The 11,539-nt window shown below is 48.4% G+C and overlaps 1 protein-coding gene across 1 annotated transcript in view; it reads left to right on the top strand.

Annotated features, from left to right (window-relative positions):
• Nucleotides 1-2,686: 2,686 nt before the first annotated feature.
• The window catches only part of PAPPA2 (pappalysin 2), a 796,947-nt gene continuing 788,094 nt past the window's right edge, over nt 2,687-11,539 (top strand). The window contains exon 1 of the mRNA XM_069231564.1: nt 2,687-2,922. Within this exon, the coding sequence (XP_069087665.1) occupies nt 2,775-2,922 (148 nt within the window). The 5' untranslated portion in view covers nt 2,687-2,774. The remainder of the gene's footprint in view (nt 2,923-11,539) is intronic.

The following is an 11,539-nucleotide window of genomic DNA, read 5'->3' as shown; positions in this document are numbered from 1 at the left end:
TAGGGTGAGAGAATGGCTGAGGAAACAGAAGTCGGGTGACTAGAAATATAAAGAGGCAGAGAGAAACGGAGGGGAGGGAAATGTCCAGGGAAGTACGTGGGGAATAGATAGATAGATAGATAGATAGATAGATAGATAGATAGATAGATAGATAGATAGATAGATAGATAGATAGATAGATAGATAGATAGATAGATAGATAGATGAGAGGGAAGAATACAACAGAAAGAAGGCGAGAACACGAGGGGGAGAATATAAGAAAAGGTGGAAGCAGAGAAACAGATAAAGAAAGAGGGAATGGCGAGCGGGAGAAAAAGAGGAGGAGGAGGAAGGAAAGAGAGTGGTGATGGGTGAAAGTGGCAAAGGGGGGATATAGCAAGAAAAAAGAAAGAAAGGTTGAAAGAGATGAGGAATGGTAGGTAAAACACCAGGTATTATAGAGAAATTATAATTTCTAAAGAGATTAGAAAAGCGCTAGAGAACAGGAATCAGGTGAACATAAAAGTAAAAACAGAGGAGAATGGTAGGAGAAAGAGCTAGCGACAAAGAGAGGTATAGACAGTAGGAGAGTGATGAGACATTTATTTCACTCTAGGCTTCCAGAAGCTCAACCTGTCTCTAGAGTGCTGAGGGAAAAGGGAGGGGGAGCAAAGTCAGAGGGAGGGGACGAAGAGGAGAAGGTGGGGAGGGCTGGGGGCCCGCGCTCCCTCCATCCTCTGAAGATCGAGGCACCGGCACTGAGCACTAGCGGCCAGAGGAGGGGTAGGCTGGGACAGCGGCTGCACCTCGTCCCCAACTCTCCCCTGTTCCTTCCCTCTACACTCTCGGACAGCCAGGCCAGCACGCGGCGTCCCTCAAATCCCACCACCTGTCGCGGGAGTCTCTCCGAGGTGCACCAGGTGAGTCTCGGAGTGGGCAGAAGACAACAGCTGGACAGCAACGCTCGGTTTCACCCTTCCTTCCTTTCTCCCCTCTTTTTTTGGACTTTGTCCTTGCTGGGCATCCCTCCTGCCTGTGCCCGAGGGTGACAACCCACTACAGCAAAAAAAAAAAAAAACAACGCCTACAAGGAAGTCCTCTTGACACTCACGGATGATGAGAGCGCAGTCTAGGGTTCGTGTTACGCGCACTTTTGGAAAGTTTTTCACTTCCGATAGAATTTCCGGGGTGAAGGGTGCCCTGATAGGAGAATAGAGACCTTCTGCGCCCCCTTTGCTAGGGAACGGGCGTGTGCCCCACCTGGCCAGCACGCACCCACTGAGCGTCACAGGTAGCAAGTTGAGCGTGTCTGCAGCCCTTTCACCAACTTTGACCTGTTGAGAGTTACATAAGACTAGCCGAGCACAACTGGGGCCAGTTGGGCGTCGCTGAGGAGCGGCAAGAGCCACTGTGTACCCTCCACCTGCTCCGATCCGTGGACTTCACGAAAGGACAAAACCCTCCTTATCAGAAAGTGGCTACTGAGAGCACCTGCTCCGTCGAAGCCAGCTTGGGCACTTGGGGCATCAGAAAGTGGTTATTACTAACACCCTCTACACCGTCACCAGCTAAAGGCCGGTCGCCGAGGGCTGCCTATGTGAACTTGTGCCTTCTTCGGCAGCTTGGACAGTTGGGAATCACGAAGGGAAGGCCAAGAGCTCCTGCCTGTCCCTCACACACCTAATCCACCGGACATTACAGAAGGAACGTGGAATGAAGGATTGGCTATTGGGAGAAATATCAAGGTCGCTTTCTCCCTTTTCACCAGCCAGGGCCTGCTGGGCATCGGAGACGTCCAGCTGAGTGCAGATTTGTCTTCTTCACCAGTGTGAACCAGTTGTTGCACCTTTGCCAGCTGGTTTGCATAACCGGGATAAAGCAAAATTGTAACTGCGGAGTCAGGCGCTACGACGACTATAGCGCACAAGTGGGAGACAACGAAAAAAGGGTCTACAAGAAAGAAAAGACTATGCGTGACGCAAAGTGAGGAAGCGAGGGATCTCAAAGAAAGTATAAACTAGCAGAAGTGGCGTGGCCACTAAACACTGGATATATGCCACTGAAGTGATTGGGAAAGCCGTTCCAAGTCTTTGTAGTGGTTGGCATCACACTCGTCCACAAGAATCAACCACACAGCTCATGCCATGCCGCACACACGCCTCTTGTTATTGGTGACGGCAATCCTCGCGTTGTGGGCAACCAGAGCTGCCAAGCTCAGCTCAATGGTGGAACACAAGCGGGCACTGGTGATGCGGGCAGACCGAAACTTGCTGCCAAAGGTGGGGGAACGCTGCCGGCTGGGGGGCGGAAACCGGCGACCTCCCCAGGCACCCCAGCACCAGCCTTTCGGTGTTTACCCTAGAAGCCCACCGTCGAACCTTGGGGGTATTATGAATGGAGATGCAAAAGGGCTACAGAGAAGTCAATCTACCGATGAGTCTTCAGTGGGAAATGCTCCCAGTCAGAGTCAGAGGAGATTAACGAGAAATGTTCCGTCCGTGTGGGCCCTCGGTGGCGGAGACGGTGCATCTGCAACACGTTGGCATGGCCACGGGAGACGTGGAAGCAAGAACAGTCCTCTGAAGGGTCTCGCGCACAGCAGAGAGGGCAAGGGCCATGTCAGCCTAGGGAACGGTGGAAATGGCGGACGCCGGCCAAGGCATGCCGAAGCACGTGCCAACGAGCACGTTGAGGTATTCCACCCCTGGCACGAGGGCCGCGTCAGGCACACATGGAACGGGCCTAAAGAGTGGGACGAGCCACAGCCTGGCTATCCACGCGCAGCCCGCGAGGGGATGGCAGCCCTCTACTTCTCCAGGATCCGGGAGGAAGTGCTCGTGGCGAGACCGGAAGTGCTGGACAAAAAGCTGCCCAGGCGGGAGTTCACAGTGGAAATCTGGGTAAAGCCGGAAGGAGGGCAGGGAAACCCTGCCATCATTGCAGGTAAGGCTTCTGTCAACACGTCAGACTCAGGCTATTTCCCTCCTCAGAACAATATTCAATTTTTCATGTCCCCTTTAACCCTGCCTAGTCACAAACACCCATCTATTGCTAACACCGCTAGCACAACGCACTCTGGGGTTAAAACACTTTGGGGGTCATTCCGACCCTGGCGGCCGGCGGTATGTTGGCGGCAGGCTGGCGGTGTTCCGCCAGAAATTCTGACCATGGTGGAAAAGCCACGGTCATACCGACGGCCCCTCCATTTTCCCGCCAGGCTTCCGCCTGCCCTGGGGATTATGACTCCCCAACCGCCAGCCTGTCCGTGGCGGTAAACACCGTAATTGAAAGGCTGGCGGTAAGGGGACTGGGGGTGCAGTGAAATGTGCGACGGGTGCTACTGCACCCGCTGCACATCAACATTGCTGCCGGCTCTATTACGAGCCATCGGCAATGTTGATGTGCCATTTCCGCTGCCCCAGCGGAAATGCCGGAATAGGGAGGCATGAATACCGCCGGCAATGGCGGTATTCTGTCTCCCCCGGCCTCGGCGGTCTGGAGAAAAGACTGTCGAGGTCGGAATGACCACCTTTATGTCTTCAGGAAAGCACGTTCCAATCCTGACCTTTCCTTTCAAAACCTACTGTAATCCGGTACTTTAATCTGATTGGTTTATTGACAGACATTGACACTTCCCTTAGAACGAGCTGTTGGGGCGTTAGCGGTTCGGGTTCTTACAGATCGTCGCCAAATGTGATAGTTAAAGCTCAAGAATCCGACTCACAAATCCAACAGACTATTTCCCCTCCCCATTCTATAACCTTTCGACATAACAATAAGCGCCCATGACGTGTCACGCTTGTTCACGAGGACACAACAGCTAAATTATCTTGGAGCAAGAAAATCGATTGTTTTAGTGCACCTGCTCTCACAATGCACGTGCAGGGGTGTCATTTACTATTCAACAATCCTGTTTTTTTCCCGCAGCAGTCCTAAACATGTTGGGACTTTCTGTGTCACTTGTCACATAGGTGCATACATTCTGTTGACTGACAAACTAAGTCCGGCTTCAAGACACCCTAGAGACATGAAATCAGTTGACAGCCATGTATGAGCTACCTGAAGGCGGCCTGTGGGAATGAAGCGATTTGCCCAAGGTGACTCAGCGCGGTAAAGTGATGAAAGCAAGATTAGAACAACTCGAGACTCATGATTCCATTAAAGTCTGCAGCTTAACCAATAACGCACCTCGGCTGGCAGGACGCATGTACACTACACTTAACAGAGTAATAATAATAACAGGACATTATTTTTACAGATAATTTCATATCACAGTTGTTGCGTTTCTAAGCGATATTAAAGGTATTGCTAGCACTCACATTAATTGTACTCACATTTTCAAATTTATAGGGTATCTTAATAGAGACTGGATTTGCACTCGTGATCCCCTAGTGACACCTGCTGGTCGTGACTCTGTGTTATCAGGGGTACCCTGCCCCAGTCCTGGGCTTTCATTTAAACGCTTCTAGAATTCTGAATTCTAGAAGATTCAGTCCTAGGTAACCACATTTAAGCAAACATATAAAGTACTGTTCCATAAAGGGATGTATGAGGAAATGTTGCATTGGAAAGGAGTGTCACCGACGACGTAGTCGGGGTTTGTCCACAATAGGCCCAGAAGGCTGGATCCACGACTGTTGTTAACTATATGTGTATAAGACACATTTACGTGGTCAGTCTCACATAAAGGCCCATATTTATACTTTATTAGCGTCGCATTTGCTTTGTTTTTTGACGCAAAATCGGCGCAAACTTACAAAATACAATTGTATTTTATGTTTGAGCTGCTTTGCGTCAAAAAATGACGCAAATGCGATGCAAAAAAAGTATAAATATGGGCCAAAGTGCTTTACATGACCGATGGTTATTTTGGAAATCTAGATGCTATCCATCACGCCACTATTTACACTGGTTACCCCTCCACACAGTGCGCTGATAAGTTTAACCAAAAGACACCAGTGATAAATTAGCTCATTTGGCCATCTTGTCCGTAGAGCAAGTGCAAATGTCTGTGCCCAACGAGAACCTGCAACTGAGGTAAAATGTACGAGCTGTCCACTGGCAGTATCTCACCCGTAAATTATGCACAGGTCTAGCTTTTATGCAGGACTGAAAGTAAGTGCGTGGGTCAAATAGAATCTCACTCCTAGAAATGACCTTTCACCTACCAGAGCCGTTGCATAAGCAACGTCAGCAGGTGAGAGTCAACATCACATAGACTTCCACAGTTTGAGCCATACAACATCGAAATTAATCATTCAGTTTAAAATGCTGTGTTGTTTAAGCAAGACGCTCTAGGCGTCCTGTGGTATATGGTCCTTTGTTTGTAATGGTAAATGCAACTGTAACCCCATCATTTATTCTCAATTCATTAATCTCAAAAGGGTGACATGGCAAGCCTGCCCGAGCAAGGATTCGAATAGAGAAATTCTTATTGCACAGAAATCTGCTGCAGGTGCATTAACCACGATAGCTTTCTTGGACACAAGAAAATGCAGACTCTCCTCTTTTCTTCCTTTCTCGATCCAAAACATAACTTGAATCGTTGTCCTCTGGAATACTTTCAAGTTATTTGCATCTCTTATGAATTGTTCCTGCTGGCAGCTGCTTGGCTCACAACCCGCCTACTAGTTGTGATAGTAGCCGCAAAGAATGGTCATAAAACATTGGCTATTGGTCAGCCAAGTGGCCCATTGAGTTAAATGCTTCCTTCTGATATGTGTCAGTGACCTTGAGGTTACAAGTTCAAATGCGGGCTGTGTTGGCAACCCTTTCAGACTTCTTATGTTGATGAAGAAACCACTGTAACACATTGTAATTTTATTAAATCCTGTTATGAGACACGCCACAATTGCCACTTTCCTAATAGACGTCACAAGTACTCACTGTATTTTCTGAAGGATGAAAGTCTGAGTCAGTCCTGCCAAGATTGTAATTTAAGACCTGCAGGTTACTCGCCGACTCTACCGGAGGTGTTCATCCCACTGAGCTATATTTCTACATGCAACTTTGACGCCCAAGAGCACCATAATCATGTGGTGAAATGGCATGCCAGGTTGTGTTTTATATAGCACTTAAACTACCCTTGTGCAGCTTATTTTATTTATTTAGACATTTTCTAAAGCGCACTCTCATCCCCAAAGGGATATCCGAGCGCTAGCAGAATGAAGACCAAGAAAGCACCAGAGTAAACAAAAGTAGGAAACGGGGGCAGAACATATAAAGAAGAGACTCAGCTAGCCAGAGAGCAGCCATGTTTTCAGTACATTCTGAAATAGGGCATTTTTAGGCGTCAAACGCAGTTTTAATGAAAGGGTGTTTCAGTGATAGCTGCCATGTAGGTAAAGGATTGGCCGCCAGTTATTGCCTTCGAAATAGGTAATGAGACAATGATGGCGTGACTGGCCAACCTGAGTACTCTAGAGGGTCATTATAAACAGACTTTATCCCTGAGGATATGGACACCTGCATAATAAACCGCCTGGTGCACATGGCAGAGCAATTTAAGAACAGCTCTCTGGCGCACAAGGAGCCAGTGAAGAAAGTTTATGCTTGAGGGTTCCTATAAGGGCTTTGTTGGATAAATTACAAATCATTCAAGCAGCCGCATTCTGAATACTTAGACGTAGTGTGAGGAGATAATCAGCCTTTTCAATATGTAAGGTATCCCTTGGTCAAGGCAGCTGGTAATAAGTGCCTGGAAGATGGTCTTACTGTGATGGATAGGAATCCAGTTGAAAATCTTGTAAACTAGCTACATAATTCCAAAACAGCTCTCACACAATGCATGTACTTGAACATTTATAGAAAGGGACTCATCAATGAAAAAGCTTCAGGGCCTGATTCACAAAGGTAAACTTATACTTTTGTCCATGTTTGCGATTTTTTGCAATTCACAAAGTAACTTTACAAGTAGGATTTCTACGAGCATCATGTCTGAGACTCCACACATAAAAAGATGGGCAAAGATTGCTTACTGAATTGCAAAATTTTTTTTTTTTTTACTCAAACGTGTAAGTTTCCTTTTGTGAATCAGGCTATAAATTCGTATTGCTTTCTTGGTGCTCGGAACCAAATCCAAAGTGTTCGGCCACCAGATGTTGTTTCAAATAGAGTCAGCCTTCCTAAACAGGAGTATCTCTGTTGTCTCCATTAAGTTTCAAGCCTCAAAGCACGAAAAGGGAATATGAGGGAATGGGCAGGCGGAATGTAATCAGCATAGAACTTTGATTTTTGCCAGGTACATTTGTGAGTAGCCCACCCAGACGAAGTTTTTTGCTTTGCATTCTGGGACTTGTAATCCTCCTTGCCTGTTTTAAAATGAGGGCTGTAAATCGGAGAAAGCAAAGCTAAACCTGGACTGGATGAGTTAATCAAGTACAAACTTTGGAACCTTGAGAGCTCTGCAAGCCTGAGGGAAAGAAAAAGTACGGGCAAGGTGGACCTTAATTCTTTATCTTGTTGGTTGCTTGTGCAGCACCTACACCACCTTAGGGCATTTTCAAAGCTCTACAGGGTGAACAGAAGAGGGCATTGTAGAAAAAAGACAAGTCTTACGGTGAGAGTGGTAAACAGGCTAGGGATGTAAAGAAATAGAGTAGGTGAGTGCATAGGAAGGAGCTCTACAGGAAAGAGAGTGAAAAGAACATGCAGAGCACATGGGCTTAGAGGTCGACAGGGGTCACAGCTGCAACCCCTGATTTGCCCCTTGCGATCCTTGGCACAGCCTTTGCGACCCCTGGCCTCAGAGCTGGCAAATCAGTGTCAGGAACGGAAGGACAGCTCCACTTTCCTTGTTTTCTGTCAATTTTCCATTACACTTATAGTGAATAATGTGGTATTATTCACAATTAGTGCAATAAATAATTAATTACAATTTGCTGGAATATGACCTTACGTGGCAGCTGAGGTATGTACAAATTATTTTAAATGTATGTTGTGGGTTACAGTGTATTTATGCGAATTTGTGTATGTGTAAATGTGGGTGTAAGTGTAAGCATGCATGTATAAGTGAAAGTAAAGGTTAAACTGCATGTGATGTCACCTTCGCAACCCCTGGCATTTTGGTGAATTGACGTTCATGGCAGATCAGCAAACATTTTAGGTTAGAAATTAGGGAGTCTTCCTGCAAAATATGGAGAGTAGGCAGGTATGCCAAGGACACAGTGGTGGTCATTCTGACCCTGGCGGTCTTTGACCGCCAGGGCGGAGGACCGCGGGAGCACCGCCGACAGGCCGGCGGTGCTCCAATGGGGATTCCGACCGCGGCGGTAAAGCCGCGGTCGGACCGGCACCACTGGCGGGGTCCCGCCAGTGTACCGCGGCCCCATTGAATCCTCCGCGGCGGCGCAGCTTGCTGCACCGCCGCGGGGATTCCGACCCCCCCTACCGCCATCCAGATCCCGGCGGTCGGACCGCCGAGATCCGGATGGCGGTAGGGGGGGTCGCGGGGCCCCTGGGGGCCCCTGCAGTGCCCATGCCACTGGCATGGGCATTGCAGGGGCCCCCGTAAGAGGGCCCCTACATGTATTTCACTGTCTGCTGCGCAGACAGTGAAATACGCGACGGGTGCAACTGCACCCGTCGCACAGCTTCCACTCCGCCGGCTCGATTCCGAGCCGGCTTCATCGTGGAAGCCTCTTTCCCGCTGGGCTGGCTGGCGGTCTGAAGGCGACCGCCCGCCAGCCCAGCGGGAAAGTCAGAATTACCGCCGCGGTCTTTCGACCGCGGAACGGTAACCTGACGGCGGGACTTTGGCGGGCGGCCTCCGCCGCCCGCCAAGGTCAGAATGAGGGCCAGTGTGTCTATGTAGTACCTGCTTTTCCTTCCCCTCCCTCTTCCCCTTTCTCTTTCTCTCTCCCCATCTCTCTATGCGAGTGGTCGTGTTAAAGTGCTGGATTAGTGCCCTCTTCTGATCCGGCTGCCAGCATTATGCAGATGGGATCGCCATCCCAAGACATAATCTTTCCAGACCTGGGCTTATTTGACAACTTAGGCCCTCATTACGACCTCGCCGGTCTTTTTCAAAGACTGCCGAGGAACCGCCGTGCTGAAGACCGCCAGTGCAGGCGGTTTTCCACGTGGCGTATTATGACTGCTGGCAGCCCTCTGTCCTTTTTTGGACGGAGAGCCGCCAGCAGCCATACTGGCGGTCGGCGGGGAAGTGGAGGTTGCTTCACCTCCACCACCCCGTCATCAGAACACCGCCCACCGAATCACGTCCCATGATTCGGTGTGGCGGTGTTCTGGTGACGGGGTGCTGGCGGTGGAGCAGCCCCCATGGATCCCGTCCCCTCCCGGAGGATCAACAGACAAGGTAAGTTGATCGTCTGTTAGGGGAGGGGGGTGGAGGGGTGTTGTGTGTTGTGTGCATGCATAGGGGTGTGAGTATGTAGAGGGGGTGTGTAAGTGCGTGTATGCATGCGGGGGGTGTTGTGTGTATGGGAAATGTGTGCAGGTCAGTCTGTGTGCATGTCTGTTTGTATGTGTGCGGGTATGTGTTGTTGCAGTGTATGTGTGCGTGTAGGGGTGTGTGTCTGTGCATGTTGGGGGAAGGAGGGGGTGTGTGTCTGTGCATGTTGGGGGTAGGGGTGGGGAAGGGGGTCCTGCCACCTTTGGGGGGTGGCAGGGGATGGAGGGTGTGGGGGGAGGACTCAGGGGTGGTGGGGGTGTGGGGGAGACCCCTATCAGTGCCTACCGCCATGGATTTCATGGCGGTTCCAAACCACCCGAAATCCATGGCGGTATGCAGGGTCATGATACCGCCGGGGGTCTGGTGACGGCCGCCCAGCGGTCATCACCGCGCTGGCGGTCAGAGTGGAGAAGTGGCGGATGACCATGGCGGTAACTGCCATGGTCATAATTCCATTTTTCTTTCTGACGGCCTGTTGGCGGTATTACCGCCACTTCTCCCCCGTCCGCCAGGGTTGTAATGAGGGCCTTAGTGTGTTCTGAGAGTTGTATTCTTGATTTGTTGCCATTAAACCACTTAGACAACACACCTGATGACAGGAAAGTCCAGAACTTAAAAGACATTGCTCTGACAACATGCAACAAGGTGTCAACTTCTGTGCTGAGGTTTCTGTACCCAAAGCATAATGTTTTAGAACCACATGCTAATCAAGCCAGACCAGAATGCCTAGCAAAGAAAAGGGTGAAACATGGAGTTTCTGAGGCCCATAAATGAGTAGCATTGTCCAGATTTGTCCTTTGTATTCTGTGATTTGCAATTATGTTGATCCCATTAGACTGCAAGTTCCATAATGTAAAAATAAACAACTGAATGGATGAGCTACTCATGCATGCACCTGAAAAATCTGAGAACCCCGTGAGACAGCCTTTAAATGCAGGTAGGAGAGTTTTCTCCTGCACTTTTTTCATTTGGTCTTGTAGGGAATTGATTTTTAAAGGAGCGAACGTCCGTCGTTAAAGTTTATTTTTTTAACCAGTATTTTTGAAAGATTTGACTGAGAATCTACATTGAAGACGCAGGATAGAAAAAAATGAAGTGTAGAAAGATGCCCTATGCATACTGAAAAAGGATGAGACGTGACATTGCAGAACCAACTTTTTTTTAAACTTCCTGCTATACATACAGCCCCATAGCCATTTGTAGCGACATTGGCATTTAAAAAGTACTATTTTGTCATAACTCCTTTTAATATTGTTTTCGAAGGCTAAGCCACAACACACCAGGGTGAAACCAAGGCTAACATGGCATCCCAAAAAAGTACTGGAATAGATCATTCAGAACCTCTGGAATTTACACTAATTTGTAAGAAACGTGTGCTGTGAGATTCATTATTTGGCTAAAATGTTCCCAGATGGAGGAACTACTCCCTCTAATTCCTCTAGAGTGTTTCAGGCTTGCTCACTTTATCCTATTCATGGTTGGTATTTATGTGTGCCATTTTAAAAGTTCACTAGCTCTTGACAGTCCTTCTTCTCTCCTTCTCTCTCTGGAGTTAGACCTTTGCATCAAATTGTTCGTGTATAGGGTGTCTTTCCATAGATATGGGTATGCGCGGGCTATAAAGTGTCTTTCTCTGACTACAAGTAGTTATTGGAGGCATAGAACATGCCACCAAGGCTAACTTTATCTGCTCAACCTCTCAGCCGGGTCTCTTAAGTTTTCTAATTCCATGTGTGAGTAGCTCTTCCATGCCAGATTGTCTCTTTGTACTCTGTGACCTGCAGTCTTTAGTCCCATGATGAGCAGATGACCCCCAGAACACATGCACAATTTGGACTACTCACAAATGATAAGTCTTTGCCACTGATGATTTTGGACACAGTTTTGACTTGCTGTTCTCACAGGTCCAACATTTTTGCATAACCAGGTAAGCGTCCCTCTCCTGGTTTGAGCATGCTCTGACACATTTCTCTGTACTGCCTGATTTCATAATGAGGAAGGTTAACAAGCCCCCTTCCATTCAATAAGCAAGGGTTGGAAATCCTAACAATCAGGATGCCGGCATCCTCCATGCCTTCTTTGATGATTAGTCAGGCAACCTATATCATCTCAAATCACTACGACTTACTTTGATGAGGTAGTCCCACT

This window comes from Pleurodeles waltl, chromosome 4_2 (genome assembly GCF_031143425.1).
Source record: "Pleurodeles waltl isolate 20211129_DDA chromosome 4_2, aPleWal1.hap1.20221129, whole genome shotgun sequence".
Lineage (NCBI taxonomy): Eukaryota > Metazoa > Chordata > Amphibia > Caudata > Salamandridae > Pleurodeles > Pleurodeles waltl.
Note: the sequence above shows the minus strand (reverse complement) of the source record. Positions and strands in the feature narration are given on the sequence as shown.